Source organism: Rhinoraja longicauda, chromosome 5 (assembly GCF_053455715.1).
Source record: "Rhinoraja longicauda isolate Sanriku21f chromosome 5, sRhiLon1.1, whole genome shotgun sequence".
NCBI classification, from domain to species: domain Eukaryota; kingdom Metazoa; phylum Chordata; class Chondrichthyes; order Rajiformes; family Arhynchobatidae; genus Rhinoraja; species Rhinoraja longicauda.
Genome location: NC_135957.1, coordinates 66,804,095 through 66,824,551, shown reverse-complemented (window position 1 = coordinate 66,824,551; position 20,457 = coordinate 66,804,095). Strand labels below are relative to the sequence as shown.

At 38.8% G+C, this 20,457-nt stretch overlaps 1 protein-coding gene across 5 annotated transcripts in view; it reads right to left on the bottom strand.

The window, feature by feature from the left end:
* Positions 1 to 5,618: 5,618 nt before the first annotated feature.
* snap91a (synaptosome associated protein 91a) overlaps positions 5,619 to 20,457 on the bottom strand; it is a 132,540-nt gene continuing 117,701 nt past the window's right edge. For all 5 annotated transcript variants that reach the window (XM_078399708.1, XM_078399711.1, XM_078399709.1 and 2 more), the window contains 4 exons: positions 15,531 to 15,593; positions 15,242 to 15,337; positions 13,308 to 13,406; positions 5,619 to 10,640 (listed from right to left, as the gene is read on the bottom strand). In XM_078399708.1, the coding sequence (XP_078255834.1) occupies positions 13,314 to 13,406; positions 15,242 to 15,337; positions 15,531 to 15,593 (252 nt within the window). In that variant the 3' untranslated portion in view covers positions 5,619 to 10,640; positions 13,308 to 13,313. The remainder of the gene's footprint in view (positions 10,641 to 13,307; positions 13,407 to 15,241; positions 15,338 to 15,530; positions 15,594 to 20,457) is intronic.

Genomic DNA, 20,457 nt, shown 5'->3' with positions numbered 1-20,457 from the left:
TTTGCTAAAGGGATCAGGGGGTATGGGGAGAAGGCAGGTACAGGCTACTGAGCTGGATGATCAGCCATGATCATATTGAATGGCGGTGCAGGCTCGAAGGGCCGAATGGCCTACTCCTGCACCTATTTTCTATGTTTCTATGTTTCTATGACACTAATACCAATGAAAGTGACAGGTGACTGGAAGTTCAAGTTATCCATTGTGGACTGTAGGGTTATGTTCTGCAAAGTGTTCAACCAAACCACGTAAGACTTCTCCAAAGTAGGGTGGCCGACCGTATGAGCACCACGTACAAGACCCTAACATGATGAAGTTAAAGTAAATGACTATTTCACCTGGAAAGACAGCTTGGATACTTAGATGATGGGAAAGGGCGATATGCCAGGTATGTAGCTCCAGCAGATGCAGAGGAGAGAACCAAAGTCCACGAGAAAGGAAGAGCAGAACAGGAGACAGATGAAACAGTGCCTTCTGAATGCCGAAAAGGGAAGAGACAAGGGTTGGGAACGTGACCAGGAACGGGTGGCAAAGGTGCTGGGAGATATCAGAAGAATTCTTAACAGCGAGGAGCCGAATGGTGGAAGAGGAGAAGGGGTAGGAAGAGGAGTGAGGGAGGTAGAGGATGTGCAGGATGAAGGTGGATCAAAGTGAATGTTCATCTTTGCGCCATCTGGCGGAGGAAGAGAGAATGTTATTGTGGTGTTGCAGGGGTGGCAGGGTTAGATTTAAACACAGTTTTGTAAGGTGTCGAAAGAATGGGATCTGGAGTTCATGTATAGAAAAAAAAAATCTGATTGGGAGTGTGCATGAGCCTTCGGGGTGCAAGTTGCCCGATTCAAGATCAAGTGAGTGGGCCCGGCTCAGGGACAGACGCAGAGCGCAGCACTGCAGTCCCTGAACAGCAGCCGAGCTCAGATTGCTGTGTGCTTTTACTTTAAGTTGTGCGCAGGTGACTGTGCACTCTGTTGTGATATTGCAGGGACTACTTTGTTGTATCACAAGGACTACTTTGTTTGCCTGTGTAGTAATGTCTATATAAGAGAATGAGGTGATTAGGTGGCCATTCTGGTTCCAGATGGCCACGGAATAAACAGCCTGGATTTAAGCTCCAGCATTATAACCTTTTAAACACGTGTACTTGTGGTCTAGAGCCCTAGAGGGAAAAAAAAAGGTTTCTAGCTCTGTGAGGGATGCTAGGAGTGCAACTCAACAGGGCCAATATATGTGGGTATAATTACCTGATCGGCCTGGATTTAAGCTCCAGCATTATAACCTTTTAAACACGTGTACTTGTGGTCCGTCCAGTGTCTCAACCAAGGTATAACAGATACCGGACCACGAAGTACAACACTTCTTCCTTTTGGTTCTTTGGATAAATTAACATGTTGAGTGGGAACAACCACCTGCATTATTGTTGTTATGAATTATTTTTACATGACCTCCATTGGTCCGGTAAGACGGATAACCCAGTAAGGCTCTGGAACCAAGGGTGCTGGAAAATCGGTGGTGGACCTGTACTAATCCTGTTGCTGTACTTTACTATAACATTTGGATCTCCGTGAGCATTCTCACATGATAGTTTGTCTCTCGACTTCTCAGTTCAAAGAGCCTTGACTCTTCTAACCAATTGCAATCATTTATTTAAGAAAACTGGAAGAGTAAAAGCATTTCCTTGCCAATTTTCTTGAGATGTGTTAAAAAGTAACATTGCAAATGCAACGAAAAACCCTACCGAATAATGAAAGGCCTAGATAGAGTGGATATGGAGAGGAGGTTTCCTGTAGTAGGAGGGTCTAGGATCGGAGGCACAGCCTCAGAATACCTTCTGAAGCACGTCCTTATGAAGGACGTACCTTCAGACTGGAGATGGAGTAATTTCTTAAACCAGACAATGGTGAATCCGTGGAATTCATTGGCACAGACGGCAATGGAGGTCTTCATTCGGTATTTAAAAAAAGATTGATAGGTTCTTGGTTAGTAACGCTGTCAAAGGTTACAGGTAGAAGGCTAGAGAATGGGGTTGAGAAGGAAAAAAAATCAACCATGAATGAATGGCGAAGCAGACTCGATGGGCCGAATGGCCTAATTCTGCCCCTCTGCCTTATCATCTTATGGTAATGATTTGTAGTCGTTTGACAACAATAAATAATATGTGATATAATGATGGCTTCCGATATCTCTGGAACGAATACTCAATCCATCTTAAACTAAAGAGTTATTACAACTTAGTTATTCAGAAACTTCCTATTTGCAATGTTACCTTTAGTTCATGAACAACTCCAGGATTTACATGTGTACGAAGGAAATGCAGATGATTTTTTAAACCAAAGATAGACATAAAATGCTGGAGCAACACAGCAGGCCAGGCAGCATCTCTGGAGAGAAGGAATGGGTGATGTTTTGGGTCGACCAGAGATGCTGCCTGTCCCACTGAGTTACTACTGTATTTTGTGTCTATCCAAGATTTTCATGTTTGTTTATATACACTGATCAATAAACTTTGCCTTGAAACAGTCAAAGCAGAAATTTGTAAGTTGTTCATATAAAAAAAATGTTTACTGCAAAAGGATAGATGTTCTATCACTTCTTCATTTGATAAGGGACTTTCTATTTAATCCAAAACAACATGAGTGTATAATTTTAAGATCACTGCCACCATTTAATTTTTAAGACCCTTCCCTTCAAAGTTTCAAATTAAAATATGGAGCCAACATTTTAGCATGTACTTAAGAACCTTAAAAGCAATTCCTTCACGTGGAAAAATAGATTACGGTTCTCAAATCCACATTAACCTGTTCAAAACTGATGAATCAAAGAATAGATCACTTGATCATTTGTAAAATGCAGATATGAAATAGGGTGAAGGAAGCATCCAAACCAGGATTGTAATAAAGAGTGATGATGCTGCCTCTTCACAGTAGCTTGCCAATTCCAAATGTGTGTGTGCTGCTGCTGAAACAGCTTATTTGGTGACCTTGTGCATTATTCGTTCCTTTAAAACCAACAGAAGCATGGATCTAAAGAGATGTGATGCTTCCAGAAAACAGTCTGAACTTTCAGAAAGATGACTCAACCATTGTGTGAACAGATGGTCCCACAAGAAGACACGGCAAAGTGATATTGGAGCAAATATTCAATCCACAAATCAGTTTGGGTTTCATTTAATCTGAAAAATTCCTACATGGTTTGTTATAAATAGAATATGAGTAAGACTCATGAGCTATGGTGGGATGTGGGCAGGGTGTCAATTTATTAAGCTGCACCACCAGTTAAGTTTCTCACCTGCAAGCAGTGCAAACGGAAATTCATTACATTTCTTAACCTTTCAGTTTATCTTTCAGTTGTTACCTTCACACTCTAATGTAACAGAAGAGTTTGAGTTTAGTTTATTGTCAGGTGTACAGTGAAAAGCTTTTGTTGCGTGCTAACCAGTCAGCGGAAAGACAACACACGATTTCAATCGAGCCATCCAGTGTGCGTATACAGAATATTGGCAATAACATGAATAACGTTCAGTGTAAGATAAGCCAGCAAAGTCCGATCAAAGATAGTCTGAGGGTCTCCAATGAGATAACATAGAAACATAGAAAATAGATGCAGGAGTAGGCCATTCGGCCCTTCGAGCCTGCACCGCCATTCAATATGATCATGGCTGATCATCCAGCTCAGTAACCTGTACCTGCCTTCTCTCCATACCCCCTGATCCCTTTAGCCACAAGGGCCACATCTAACTCCCTCTTAAATATAGCCAATGAACTGGCCTCAACTACCTTCTGTGGCAGAGAATTCCACAGACTCACCACTCTCTGTGTGAAGAAATGTTTTCTCATCTCGGTCCTAAAAGACTTCCCCCTTATCCTTAAGCTGTGACCCCTGGTTCTGGACTTCCCCAACATCGGGAACAATCTTCCCGCATCTAGCCTCTCCAACCCCTTAAGAATTTTATATGTTTCAATAAGACCCCCCCTCAGTCTTCTAAATTCCAGCGATTTTTAAGCCTAGTCTATCCAGTCTTTCTTCATATGAAAGTCCTGCCATCCCAGGGATCAATCTTGTGAACATTCTCTGTACTCCCTCTAAGGCTAGAATGTCTTTCCTCAGATTAGGAGACCAAAACTGTACACAATACTCCAGGTCAGGACCAGGTCAGGACCCCCATAACTCTGTTGGCGAGTTATTCAGTCTCCTTTGTGATAAAAATCTTACTTAATTTTGCCCATAACCAAGCAATATTATTTCAGTCTTGGATGGACTAGTTTTCTACCACACCTGCTGCTGTCTCACTGGAAAGAAAGTAAATTAGGGCAGCTTAAACTGTTGAATTGTTGCTTTTTTGAAGACAGCGCCAATTTGTTTTTTTCTAATACCAAACTTCCATTATGGCATCATTGCATACTTTGACTACATTTGTGACAAAATAATATGCCAAGAATTGTCAAGACCGCTACTAAACTGATCGTTATTTTGTGTGTGCACACTGAAGTGTGTGATCGCACATACACCATGCTGACGGGTGTGTGTGCGTTCGTGGTTGTCCTCCGCTGATTTGTAGTTTTTATGGTAATTGCCAACAATATACTCTCTATACTTGCTGAATGAGGTATTATGGTACTAAAGTGCCTCTGGAGTGTAAATCATGAGAAATTGCTGTACATTTCTGAATGTAGACAGCTCAAACCAATCATACATTGCTTTCTACTTTGTAGCCTTTTGGCCACCCCAGCTACTTGAGTGATTTCAAGCACCAGCCCTGCATTTCAAGCACCAGCCCTGCATTTAAAGCACCAGCCCTGCATTTAAAGAGAAACCTATATAAAAAATGAGGGAGAGGACAGAAGTTTATTTGTATTTGGTTTCTTTACTATTGATTCGACTCGCAGATTAACTTTTTGGGAATCCTGCACCAGCACTCCCCAGTCCCTTTGCACCTCCGATTTCTGGATTCTTTCCCCATTTAGAAAATAATCTACGCCTTCATTCCTACTACCAAAATGAATGACTTCACACTTTGCACCACTATATTCCATCTGCCACTTCTCTGCCCACTCTCCCAACCTGTCCAATTCCTTCTGCAGAGTCCCTGCTTTCTCTACACTACCTACCTCTCCCTCCACCTATTTTCGTATCATCCGCAAACTTGGCCACTTGGATCCGCAATCCTCTCATCCAAATCATTAATATACATCGTGAAGAGCAGTGGCCCCAGCACCGAGCCGTGCGGAACTCTGCTCGTCACTGTTAGCCCACCAGAAAAAGTCCCCTTTATTGCCACTCTTTGCCTTCTGCCATCAGTTGAGTTGCAGATCAGGGCTCAATTGGTTTATTCTAAATGGTGTAATTTATTGTAATTCATGATCTCAAATGCATCGTGTAAGAAAATGCTTTAACCAAATATGGCAGATTTTCACTATTTCTATGAAACATTAGAAAGAGTGAGAATAGCTTCCATCTCCATAGTATCTCCTATGGCTTTCAGAATTCCAAAATGTTTTTCAGTAAATTAAGTAGATGGCACCATGAACACTGCTGTAATAGAAGATACATCAACTAACTTTGTACACAAGACAACAAAAACCAATAAGATAAATAATCAGATAATCAGTTTGACTTGGCCAAGGAATAAATGTTTAATGTCAGAAGATCATTAGAATTGCCTCGCTTGATGTCATAAAATATTTTACAACATTTGAAACGGCAAACACGGCCGATCAGTTAGTTTCATCCAAGTTCGCATTAAAGTCAACGAACAATGCACTCAGTATTCATTGAGATATCAGTCTCTGAACCACCACAATTTTTAAAGACAATCACAACCAACACCTTTTCAAATAAATAGTTTATTTTGCAACAGTGCTTTAGCAGCCAAACTTCGTTCACAAAGTATCATGCCAAATAATCGCCTCAATGTCAGTATCCCAGTGTCAAATGCATACGGTGCCAACAGAAATACAGAAAAGCTTTTATGAGGCAGCAATGCTATTTTTTAAAGGAAAATTCTTGCAGCAATCGCACAAAAATAAAAGATAGTCAAAAAGCAATCAATGTCATTGATAAATGAACATGCAGTTCAATAATATGCTTCTGTTGTATTGGCATCAAAAGCGGAAGTTCATTTGTTTTTAAAACCAACATTTTGGAAGCTTTTGTGATCAAGAGATTTGGTTGGGTAGCATAGTGATGCAATTAACAATATTATCATTACATTGCATATTTGAAATATTTAAAAAAACTCTGCCTTGATGGTTCATATTGGCAATTCTGACCATTGCCTTTGTAGCCATTTTAGGGGACAAAATGTGCAGAAGCCTTAAGCACCACACCAACGGGTTCAGCAACAGCTGCTTTCTTATAGGTTCTTGAACAAACCAGTAACCTGTCTCAGCAACTGAATATTAGACCTTCCTTTGCACTTCTATGGATTTTTTTTCGAATTGCATTTTGCATATTTTTATGAAACAGTCTTTTGGACATTATGCAATTTATTTTTGTGTCTGTTTGACTCTATGTGTCAGTGATGCTGCTGCAAGCAAGATTTTCATTGCACCTGTATCCCACTGTATCTGTGCATATAATATACTCAACTTGGTTTTAATTAAGCAAAGCTAATATTTATTATTCCATCTGGGCTGAATGCAGCATATCCAGAAATACTCACAAAAACAAGCTCTTTTTGCCATATGCTCTACAATGGACTGTTTTTTAATACACAAATGTGTTTTGCACTAATATCTTTTTTATTTAGGGTTCTTTTTTACTGCCTTGCAGAATGTGTGTAATTTACCTACAAGTTACATATAATTTAGTATAAGAAGATAACTGCAGATGCTGGTACAAATCAAAGGTTTTTATTCACAAATTGCTGGAGTAACTCAGCAGGTCAGGCAGCATCTCAGGAGAGAAGGAATGGGTATAATTTATGCATAATTTATGTAGGAAAGTACTGCAGATGCTGGTTTCAATCGAAGGTCGGCACAAAATGCTGGAGTAACTCAGCGGGACAGGCAGCATCTGTGGAGGAGTTACATATAATTTATATTTTTGTGTGGCGTCTGATTCTCTAAGCCGGTGAAGCTTCTGCAAGCAAGATTTTCCTCTTACCTGCACCTCAGCATACTTTATAAGAGCAGAACTAGGCCATTCGGCCCATCAAGTCTACTCCACCATTCAATCATGCCTGATCTATCTTTCTCTCAAACCTGTTCTCCTGCCTTCTCCCCATAACCCCATGTTGGGCATAACCCCAACACCCTTACTAATCAATAATCTGTCAATCGCCACCTTAAAAATATCCATTCTCCTGGCCTTCACAGCTGCCTGTGGCAAAGAATTCCACAAATTCACCATCCTGTGGCTAAAGAAATTCTTCCTCATCTCCTTTCTACAGGTACTATCTTTTCACCAGAAGTATCCAAATTAAATAAACAAATCTATCTTTTTATTCTGAAGCTATGCCCGCTGGTCTTAGACTCTCCCACTAGTGGAACCATACCCTCAACAACCACTCTACCAGGCCTTTCACTAGTCAATGAGGTCCCCCCCTCATTCTTCAAAACTGCAGCGAGTACAGGCCCAGTGCCGTCAAATGCTCATCATGTGTTAACCCAATCAATCCTGGGATTATTCTCGTAACCTCCTCTGGACCCTCTCCAATGCCAGCACATCCTTGCTCAGATATGGGGACCAAAACTGCTCACAATTCGCTATGGGGCTCAAAATTGTTCACAATACATATGCTTGTACATATGACAAACTCAATTTAATATGCAATTAGTGGAGGAAGACAGTGGGATGATGTGCATCTGCTACCTTATTTCATACAGATGAACCTCATGCTGATTTGTTCACCTGTAGGCTTTGGACTCTCCCACAAACATCCCAGATCTTCATGGAAGATTATCTTCATTCAAAAAAAAATTGCATTGTAGCCTGTTTAAATGTTGCAACATAATGTTGATTTTATCGTACTCAAAATGAATGCTGATCCCATGTGTTACATCCACAGAACAAATAAAATTAAGCTAACCTCATTGTTATCTTGATTCTGGAACGTGGTTCTCAACCCTCGGTATGGATAGTGCTATAATTTTTTTCTGAAGGTTTCTATTAATGTAGACTATTTGGGTTACAGCAACTTTAGGGAAATACGAATCAGAACATACAAGATGTTCTCTTGTGATAAAATAGGCAAACAAACTATATGTTTAAACTTTAAGCTTTATTTCCCAAAGAAAATTGCTTTCAATTTTTTCTCGACTTGCAAAAACACCAAGTATAATGTGATTATATAATCTATTCTATAACAATCTTAGGGCATTCATCAATCCTTATTGATTGGTACATTTCTTGAGCGATAGGATGCTGAAATTGGACTTCCCTAAACACACAAAGGATGGATTTGTTTGTTATTTTTATAGGTAGTCTGCTTGAACACCACATGTTTTTAAGGTAGTCTGGTTGAACACCACATTTTTGGAGATTTTCCCTTAAAAGGGAGAGATTATTTCACACAACATGGTACAGTGGTAATTGTTTAGGATTTTAGATTAGAAGCAGAGCAATGTTTAAATAAACTGCACTAAATATACTGGAGACAACAGTCCACTAAATAGGAGATTAATTTACAAGATCAAAGAACTTCTGGTGAGAGAGGCCTTAAGCTGCAACAGTGTTTTGACATTAGTATTACTCGCTCTACAGCTGCAACAGAAGTCAGTAGTTACAATTAAAAAAATGGAAGCCAAGATAATCTCCATTTGTTTGCGAATTCTTCCACTCATCTCCTGGACCCTTGCAGGATCCTTGTTGATACAGAGCTCATTTTAGCTTTCAACAAGTCCTTCAGTAGCGTATCGACCAGTGCAACGAGAAAGATGAGGAGCCAAATACTACACAGTGCTCAATTTGAATAATACTTCCACAGGCAAACACCTCAGAAAATGCTGGTTTATATGCAAATTGTTACCAGAATCTTGATTATAAGCTAATATTTTTAAAGAACAGTCATGACATCCTTTGTGCAATGAAATTATATATATTTGCACTTTCAAGAATACAAATATATTACTCAAAGCTCATGAAATCTCATCTTTGTGCAGTAGGAATGTGGATCCGATGTAACCCATGTGAAATTGTATTTCAAATTGCTTGGAAATTACATTTTTTAAACAGCTTGAGCATTCACATTTAAGTTATTCACCAGACAATTATTTCAGCAAAACAAACTTTACCAAATTTACTTTGTTCAACGCATTTATTGCATCTCAATGGGAATACATGCACTGGATCAAAGAGAGAAAATCAAACAAATTTAAATAAAAAGAGTAATATTTTAAATATATGTATTTTCCCCACATTAATGCCAGATACAGTTACTTGGAATGGTATACTATATAGATATTGACAGATCTAAAGAGACATAAATGAAACACTTTCAAACTGCATAGCATTTTTACAAAATAACTGTCATGCCTGAGAACACTAATTCCACTGATCAACCGTGACCTCCTTATTTGGTGGCTACATCTTTTGCCAAGCAGTTTGCGCAAACAGTTTGACTTTTCCCTGGGATCCACACAGTACATAAAATTTATTTAAAAGGTGCAGGTGTGTAGAAGAGATTATGGGTAATGTTTGGGATTACTCATTTACATACAAAAATTTAAAGACAACAGTTTAATGACAAAAATACATCCAAAAAAACCCTCAAATATCTGTTGATGAAAAAGAAGATATGAAAGCTGGTGATGGCAGGAAAAAAAGTGCATTTAAACAGTTGTGATCCCTTACTGAAAGACATCCGAGAACATCAATCCATTATTGCCTTTTCTAAAATAAACATTCCCACTGTCTGATATTTTACTACTGGTCCATTAAACAAAGAATACATAATGCAACTTAAAAGAAATTAAATATAACAATTTTACATACTGATAAGATATAAATATGACATTTAGATAACATTTTCTGTCTTGGTATGCAGCATATTTTTGCCAAGTAACACTTTTATGCCAAGATCAGTGCAGACCATGGAAGTTTAACATCAAATTTTATATTACTTTTAAATGAATTATAAATAATTTGAAAATAATGCACAAATGCTTCTTTAAAAAACTGTTTGATTGTATGTTCAATTCAATTTTTGCAGTTGTGAATTGTTTCAAACAAAACGTCAGACTTGGAAGATTTGAGGGGTGTAAGCACATTAATTTATATGCAAATTGCTACCAGAATCATGACTATAAGCTAATAGGTATACAGAATGGACATGACATCCTAAGCTCCGCAATGAAATTATATACATTTGCACTTTCAAGAATACAAATACATTACTTCAAGTGGCTCATACACAACAGCTGCAAATCTGCAACCCAAGTTATCATTAGGTACAGAGAAGCACTAAAAGGCATCAGGAACATACACCCATCTTTCAAGTTGCAAAACACAATCCAAAATGGACAATTTCAGATAAATTAGGGCATAACATCAAAAAGTACATTCCTAAGGGTTACTTGCACAGTTGTGCTACACCTTTTACGATATGAAAGTCTGAATAAGCATTGAAACATGACTGGTGATTTGCTTGGAGTAGTGAATATCAATTGTTGTCATCTTCAGCATTCCCATCATTGCATGAACTGCAGCTGCAAAGCAAACAATATTAAAATTTGTGAATCACTATTTCAAGTGAAATTTGTTTTCATGAGTTTTGACCCAGGTCTGGAGCAAGAATCCACAGTGTCGGATTAGTATTTCCCACATTTCATGTACTCTGAATGCAAAAACAGCTCCATTATGAATAATTTGATTGCATCACTATGATATGTGCTACTTAAAATTCACCAAATACTATGAACATTTCTATCGAAGTTCAGAGAATAAAAATAATATACACTTTTCTTCAGGTTTGCTATGGTTTAGTTGTCAAATTTAGAGACGAAATATAAAGCATCTTTTACAAATGCAATGTCCTAAAGTGCTTCAGAGCCAAAACGGCACTCAAGAATTGTATCATAGGGAAATAGAATATCCAATTTTGTTAAGGCAAGATCCACCATTTTGACAGGGAATGGTATTTGAGGGATAAATGATGGCCAGAAATATTGAGCGAACTAATGCTTTTTATTTGAGAGCTAGATTCTTTTATACCCAACTGAATAAACTGTGAATCAAATATCTTGCATGATATCCGCGGCACGGTGGCGCAGCGGTAGAGTTGCTGCCTTACAGCGAATGCAGCGCCGGAGACTCAGGTTCGATCCTGACTACGGGTGTTGTACTGTAAGGAGTTTGTACGTTCTCCCCGTGACCTGCGTGGGTTTTCTCCGAGATCTTCGGTTTCCTCCCACGCTCCAAAGACGTACAGGTATGTAGGTTAATTGACTGGGTAAATGTTAAAAAAAAAAAATGTCCCTAGTGTGTGTAGGATAGTGTTAATGTGCGGGGATCACTGGGCGCACTTGGTGGGCCGAAAAGGCCTGTTTCCGCGCTGTATACGAAAAATAATAATATGAAAGCTGACACTTCCAAAAGTGCAAAAACTTCTGCCTTGATTATATAGTCATCCTTAAGTAGAGCTTCATTAAGCTTCAGAGGCTAAAATGTTATCACGATGTCAAGGCTAAACAAAGGTATTAGATATTTTAGATAAAAGCATGCAAGATAATAGAGCGCAATTTGTCAAAACAATTATTCTGTCTTCCATCATTTGCGTGCAAAAGGTACTGTATGAACAGATGTCGTTGAACTTGAAAATTCAGAAGTTGCTTTGAGTTTAGTCACCGTTTTTAAAATAAAACTTAAGATTTCACTATCTGACTCACTGAATGTTTTAAAGTTGCAGTACCTGCACAGTAGATACAAACATAACTTGTCACAAAGATAAATTTTACTAACGTCAGGCCAGATTTTCTCATTGATATGGCTACTAACTACGATCAAGCAATATCTCTGGCCGCCAAGTATAAAAATTCCTTCATTTTTTGATTGGACATTTTAAGATAATTTCTACCCCTTCTTTTCCCTTATCCTTTTTTTGATCTGCTAATCCAATATTTCCCAATTACTCTCTTTATCTTATTTGTTACTGAGTAAATGTACATACATTTTAATGAAATCACGAGACAAAGAATCACTGATCTGACTGGATGGCAGTGCAGGCTCAAGAAGCTGATACTTTACTCATTCATGTATGCTTTTTTATAGTCACACTTTCTTTTCAGTCCTTACACTTGTAATTTTGCAGCCTTACAATCCAACAGCTAAGGAGATGCCCGATGCTTGCCTGATTCACTCAGGAACCCAGATGCCCACTTTCTCTTGCTAAGATATTGGCAGCTTGTGTTGGCAACAACATACCAAACACAAAAATGTAACTTAAGTGTGCATGTATGCTATTCGCTATTCTCCAAAAGGAAATTCTAATTCAATATTTTCAATAATCCTTTGGGTTAATTTAAGAATTAAGGTTTAAGGCACTTACATGTTTCAATAAGGTTTATACATTCTGAGCAATGCATTCGTTTTCAGCTTCTGACATTCTTACTAAATCCCTGTCCAACATTTTCTCATTACCAATTCATCTTACTGAGCTGTCTTTTTGAAGCAATCTGTCAAATTTAAACGTGGGATTTCTGCGACTAAAGCAAACTCTCCCGGATTAATTTAAACCTTTTTTTTCATCTGTTATCTGTTACATTTCTGTAGCTTGCCTTGCAGTTTACATGTCAAGTATGTATATCTTTGTAAGAGACTCAAAGGAAAATGTACAGTTTCCATTCAAAAGACTAAGGAAATACCAGATTCAGTTCTCCAGTTTACATTATGTGGATCTCAAAAGTAACTCCACACATGTAGGTACAGAAAGTTATTTGATCATTGCAAATGCAGTGTTGGGAAATCAGCAGGAGCAAACCAGGCTTGACTAAAACATTCTCAGCAGAATTGCTTCTTTATGCCCAGTGCCTCAGATCAAATACAATTATTCTTGCTAGACCACGAAACCACTAGCACTTCAGTGAACATACTCAAATGATGATGCAAGGGGGATGGAGTAATTGGAGAGAAATTAAAAGTAAATAACTGCACATTTTGAAATAATGATCCAATATTCAACAAAGCTTAAACTTCAAATACTTTATTACAATCTGTTTTACATAATTCCATGGACTTACCACTCCTTTATGCCATTCTTCATTACGTTAGAAAATGCCATCAGTAGGAAAATACACAATTTTTAAAAAAACCACTCAAGCTCACACATTCTAACTTTTAGCACACAAAATGATATCCAGATAGAACCTGGAGTGTACCTTTGTTTACAAGAAATCCTTGATGTTTAGATCTGCTAGAGGATCCTTTGTTGCAGGTTTCTTGGGGCTCTGAGTAGCAGGCGTTGGACTTGGGGAAAGCTAACAAAGCAGAGACCAAAGAAGGCAGAAAAAGCAGCAATACAGTGAGGCTGAGAGATTAGAAAGGGTATTATACTTCACATGCATAGTCTGCTCAAACATGATAATATACTACATGCATTTTTGTTTTAAACACATATTCTTGAAGACAAGAAATTTGAAAGAGCTAGCAGTATTAAGCACAGACGTTGCTAAGAAACAGCAGCCACTATATATTTCTCACAAATAGTCCCCAGGTATACAATAGGAATTGGACCTATATGCAGACAATCAGATCTTGAGATTGTGTCTGAAATCTGGGATAAAATCATATCTCACACTTTCATGGTGTGCTTAATCAATTTATTAGCAAGTTGTTTTATCCTAATTAATGCTAACATACAATTATTAGACACAAGGAACTGCAGCCTTTTCCCCATCATATTGTCTTTTAGTACTACATTTTGCAACATTTTTTGCAGAGATTGCTCCTTAATAGGCAAAAAAACAGGTTCTGAATACAAGCGACAATCTCAAAGTTATAAATAAAAATGTTTGCACTTTAGTGGAAAGCCTTCCTTTGTTCCCACATCAGGTATTTATAAACGAAAGTAGGAAAAAATATTTAGGGTCAGAATGTCATAGAGTCATACAGCACGGAAACAGGCCCTTCAGTCCAACTTGTTTATGGCAACCAAGACACCCCATCTACATTCATCCCACCTGCCTGCATTTGGCCCACAACCCTCTAAACCTTTCCTATCCATGGACCTGTCCAAACGTCTTTTAAATGTTGTCATAGTACCTGCCTCACCTACCTTCTCTGGATCTTATCTGAATCTCTCGCATATTTCATCCCCTGCTCTAACAAATAGCCATGGTGACCACACCCTGTTATAAAGCTATTCTGTACACTATCCTTGAAAACCATACAGAGTAATTGCACTACACAAAACTCTTCAATAATTTAAGAGTGACTGCACAAAAGGATCAATTACAATTGTTACAGATTATAGTGATGTGAGCTAAATAAGATATTTAAAAAAAATGTCTAATTAAACAATACAACTACTTCTCTTCTGTTCGAAGTGAATTTAATAGATTAAAAAGATCTTCAGTGATTGCACTAGCATTTCATATCTCTTTAGCTAATTTAGTGGATGGAAGCAAGCAAAATATCTCAAGGTGAATGTTAGTATATTCTACGTTGAAATATGACTGTGCGCCTTGTTACAAGTAATGAAAGAGATCAGTTAAAATTAGATGAGCAACTTTAGGGTAGTGACAACAACATGATAACATTTAAGGTGGAAATGGAAACCACTAACCAAAGACTCCTACAGAACTGCAAAGGTTCAGCCTAATTGCACACTTAAATGCCTGGAATGGAGCTTTAATTACTAATTCAGGTCAAAATGAAAGCACAAAAATGGTTATTTGATCTGTCGTAGAACATTTCACGTTCCGAGTCTTGGGCTACATGAGATCTATTGAAAATTTAATGCATATCCAGTACCATCACCTTGGCATATGGGATTGAAAAATAATCGGAAGTTCAACTTCCTTGAGTTTCTTGCATACAAAGGTCCAAAATGTATTTTGCCTACAACCAAGTTTGGGGTAAATGCTTTACCTGTTTATTCAGTAACAAAAGAGGCAGGATTATCTTGCTCTGGGTTTAGGATGAAAACAATACCAGCAGTGATCCACTTAACTCTCTGGCAACACAACAAATCATATTTATAACACCAAAGTCTCTACTTTCTGTGCTACCAAGCTAGCAGATATCCAAAAAAACTTTTCTATCTTGGATAGAAACAATGCCTTTGTTGATCAACATTTTGATAAAAGCTTACCGGTGGTGGTCCAGCACCAAATGCTGGTCTCATCATGGGCTGAGGATACATCATTGGCTGCGGAGGCATCATGGGTACATTTGCACTTGCAGGTGGCTTAGATGGAAAGAATGTTACATATTTAATTTAGATAGGATTTAGCGAATAACTATGTTGTTGTAATCAATTTTTTCCCCGGGCAGTATTTGATAATAACAAAATAAATTAAGTCAGGAAACTACATACTGAAATAAAGTAAATTTTAGACCACAAACAATTAAACAGACGCCATGAAGTTTCTTCTACTTACCGTCCCAAATCCCCCAGGTACTGGCTGAGCATTAGGTGCAGGCCCAACTGGTGGGGCAACTCCCTATGAAAAATATATTGGTGCAGGTGTGAATATATTGGTATCGGTATTTTGATTTAACAAGCTTGTGTTGAAAAAAAAAAGATTATTTTATTTTACAAGTTATTACAAAGATAATCTCTGGCATTGTCTCTTACTTTGAGATTTGCATAAGATTATTATAGCATGGAACAAATGAATCCCTTGATGATCCAGTCAAAACAAACAACTCCCAGCTCATATCCATGCAGGTTCCTTAAATGCCTTAGTGAATAAATAATGTTCTAACTTGCTTTCAATTTGGTTTCTAACAGTTTCTTTTCCAGACATGACATTATAACCAAGTTGAAAAGGGAAAAGTGTGTTCCATTGATATGATGATGCATTTTTAAAGTATGGAATTTCTTACACCAAAGAAAAGCCAAGAAATGTAGTAATTCAAGAAAATGTGCTAACTTGGAGAGGACTCATGTCATTTTATTTTGATCTATCAGGGCACCTTGTGAAAGATGTGAGCAGTTCAAAAGATATTAATTAAAATGCTTTCATTTTCAGTGAAGGTAAGCAAGAGTATTTTTGGTGTCCAATGCACCACTGAAACCAAACAGTGCTAAATCATTCAAAGGCAGGGTATTAGAACAACCATTGCTGAATGCCACAGGTTTAAGTCCATTGAAAACAATTACAGTACGAGCAAATCCTCAGTTTCATTAACAATGATACTGTCCACTTCCTCCTGGAAGTCCAAGCTAAAGATTATTGGTTAGAGTCAAAAACCCAGAACAGTTCAAAGAGCAACAAATCCCATCTCTTACATTGACCATTACTTCATGCTGCCACGACAGGGCTACCAGCATAATCATGGACGAGTCTCACTCCAGTAACTCCCACTTTGCCCCTCTCCCATCAGGCAAGAGGCACAGAAGTATGAAAATGCACAGCTCCAGGTTCAGGGCAGTTTCTACCCAGCTATTTTCAGGCAACTGAATCATCCTATCAACAATTAGAGTGGTCCTGAGCTAAAATCTACCTCATTGGAGACCCTCAAACTATCTTTAATCAGACTCTACTAGACTTTATCTTGCACTAAATATTATTTCCTTTATTTATCATGCATCTGTACACTGTTTAGGGCTCAATTGTAATCATGTATAGTCTTTCCGCTGGCTGGTTAGCACGCAACAAAAGCTTTTCACCGTACATTGGTACTCGTGATAATAAACAAAACTAACCAACTAATTAACAACCAGGAATTGTAAAATTCAGGTATTGAACCATGACAACCTGACATCGCCAACATTCTTCCTACTCAGCAAAAGGTCACACAACAAACTGGTAATGTTAATGTGATGCCTACTCATATCATATCATATCATATATATACAGCCGGAAACAGGTCTTTTCGGCCCTCCAAGTCCGTGCCGCCCAGCGATCCCCGTACATTAACACTATCCTACACCCACTAGGGACAATTTTTACATTTACCCAGCCAATTAACCTACATACCTGTACGTCTTTGGAGTGTGGGAGGAAACCGAAGATCTCGGAGAAAACCCACGCAGGCCACGGGGAGAACGTACAAACTCCTTACAGTGCAGCACCCGTAGTCAGGATCGAACCTGAGTCTCCGGAGCTGCATTCGCTGTAAAGCAGCAACTCTACCGCTGCGCTACCGTGCCGCAGAGACATACATATGCAGGAAACATTCCTGGTAAATAATGGATAGGCTTCCTAAAATGTCTCAGACCAAAGAATAAGACATCACCTACCATTGCATGCTTGCATCTACTCCTCATATTTCATTTCCCTCTTCACAGATCTACTTTGAAATTCACGCAGATTTAAACAAATTCTACACCTTTCATTTCAGGAAATTCGTATTTCTACAACAGTATTTTTCAGGTTTAACAAGGAAGAATCTAATTTAGATTTACATTAGTTGATTATATTATACACTAAGGTGCAATGAAAATTCTAGTTCAAAGCTCAAGAGTAAACAGTAATTACAATAAATACACTATTAAAATAACAGCAAATGCAAGAACAGCAGAATGTTGCAAAGACTGTTGTGTATACCCTGGTACACATAAATACTAAAGTGCAAGAATGAAATAGCCAAATGGTGCAAAGTTAAGATTAAGAGTACGTAGTAGCAGTACTGGGAAGAGTATGATTGGTTCACGGGTCTGAATGCCAAGGGTACAAAGCTGTTGTCAAGTCTGGGCGCCCGGGGTTTCAAGCTCATGTATCTTCTCTCAGAAGTTAAAGTAGAGAAAATTGAGCATCCAGGGTGACAGGCTTTTGGATGCAACAAACCATGATGATGGACTGGATGGAAGGAAGTGACGAGCTTGTGATGGATTGGGCTGGAAGCAAAGAGTAGGAGTAAACGGGTCCTTTTCAGAATGGCAGGCAGTGGCGAGTGGAGTGCCACAAGGCTCGGTGTTGGGGCCGCAACTGTTTACCATATATATTAATGATTTGGATGAAGGAATTAAAAGTAACACTAGCAGGTTTGCAGATGACACAAAGCTAGGTGGCAGTGTGAACTGCGAAGAGGATGTTAGGAGGTTGCAGGGTGACCTGGACAAGTTGAATGAGTGGGCAGATGCATGGCAGATGCAGTATAATGTAGATAAATGTGAGGTTATCCATTTTGGCGGCAAAAACAAGGAGGGAGATTATTATCTCAATGGCGTCAGGTTAGGTAAAGGGGAAGTGCAGCGAGACCTGGGTGTTCTTGTACACCAGTCACTGAAAGTTGGCGTGCAGGTACAGCAGGCAGTGAAGAAAGCTAATGGCATGTTGGCCTTCATAACGAGAGGATAGGAGTAAAGAGGTTCTACTGCAGTTGTATAGGGCCCTGGTAAGACCACATCTGGAGTATTGTGTACAGTTTTGGTCTCCTAATTTGAGGAAGGACATCCTTGTAATTGAGGCAGTGCAGCCTAGGTTCACGAGATTGATCCCTGGGATGGGGGGACTGTCATATGAGGAAAGACTGAAAAGACTAGGCTTGTATTCACTGGAGTTTAGAAGGATGAGAGGGGATCTTATAGAAACATATAAAATTATAAAAGGACTGGACAAGCTAGATGCAGGAAAAATGTTCCCAATGTTGGGCGAGTCCAGAACCAGGGGCCACGGAATAAAGGAGAGGCCATTTAAAACTGAGGTGAGAAGGAACATTTTCATCCAGTTGTGAATTTGTGGAATTCTCTGCCACAGAGGGCAGTGGAGGCCAAATCACTGAATGAATTTAAGAGAGAGTTAGATAGAGCTCTGGGGGCTAGTGGAATCAAGGGATATAGGGAAAAGTTGGGCACAGGTTACTGATTGTGGATGATCAGCCATGATCGCAATGAATGGCGGTGCTGGCTCGAAGGACCGAATGGCCTCCTACTGCACCTATTTTCTATGTTTCTATGTTTCTGTTTCTACTTTGCTCAGGATCTGAAAAGATTTGTCATATCCAAGAGAATTACCTCAGATGCCTCAGATGCATCTCAGCCTGGTATGACAACTGCTCTTTTCATGACCATCGGAACCTGGAAAGAATGGTAAATGCAGCTCAGTCCATCACAGGCTCTTCACTTCCTTTCACCCAGTACACCTTCACAGTGCGATCAATTACAAAAGCTGGACGTATCGTCAAGGATGCCTGCCATCCTGACCATTCCCAATTCTCTCTTCCACCATCTGACAGAAGATACAGAAGCTTGAAAACTTGGATGTTCAGACTTAAGAACAGCTTCTTCCACACTGTTATCAGCCAGAACCAATCTACCTTTTCACACAACTTTCCCAGAGGTACTGCCATATAATCCTACTCTAAACCTATCCTTAACTGTACATCATTTGATTATTACATTATTATACTTTAATTTTTTTGTGCACCATTTCAAATTGTACTCCAATCTTGCACCATTTTGATCATTTACACTTGTGATTGTACTTATTGTTGTATTGCCTTCGCTGCACTCTCTCAATAGCAAAGATGTCCTTCCTCAAATTAGGAGGCCAAAACTGCACATAATACCTCAGATGTGGTTTAACCAGGGCCCTGCACAACTGCAGAAGAATCTCGTTGCTCCTAAACTCAAATTCTCTCTTTATGAAGGCCAACATGCCATTAGCTTTCTTCACTGGCTGCTGTACTTGCATGTTTACTTTCAGTGCATGTTTACTTTCATTACTTAATTAATGAACAATACAATTCTTGTTAAATTGCAGAGTACTGCATATCTCCTGGACCAGGCAAGTAAACACTCTATTAACAGAGATGCTGCAAAACTCAAGCACATACAGTGCCCTCCATAATGTTTGGGACAAAGACCCATCATTTATTTATTTGCCTCTGTACTCCACAATTTGAGATTTGTAATATAAAAAAAAAAATCACATGTAGTTAAAGTGCACAATGTCAGACTTTAATAAAGGTCATTTTTATACATTCTGGTTTCACCATGTAGAAATTACAGCAGCTTATACATAGTCCCCCCCATTTCAGGGCACTATAATGTTTGGGACACAGTAATGTCATGTAAATGAAAGTCGTCATGTTTAGCAATTTGTTGCATATCCTTTGCACGCAATGACTGCTTGAAGTCTGCGATTCATGGACATCACCAGTCACTGGGTGCCTTCTCTGGTGATGCTCTGCCAGGCCTGTATTGCAGCCATCTTTAGCTTATGCCTGTTTTGGGGGCTGGTCCCCTTCAGTTTTCTCTTCAGCATATAAAAGGCATGCTGAATTGGGTTCAGATCGGCTGATTGACTTGGCCACTCAAGTATTGACCATTTTTTAGCTTTGAAAAGCTCCTTTGTTGCTTTAGCAGTATGTTTGAGATCATTGTCTTGCAGTAGAATGAACCCCCGACTAATGAGT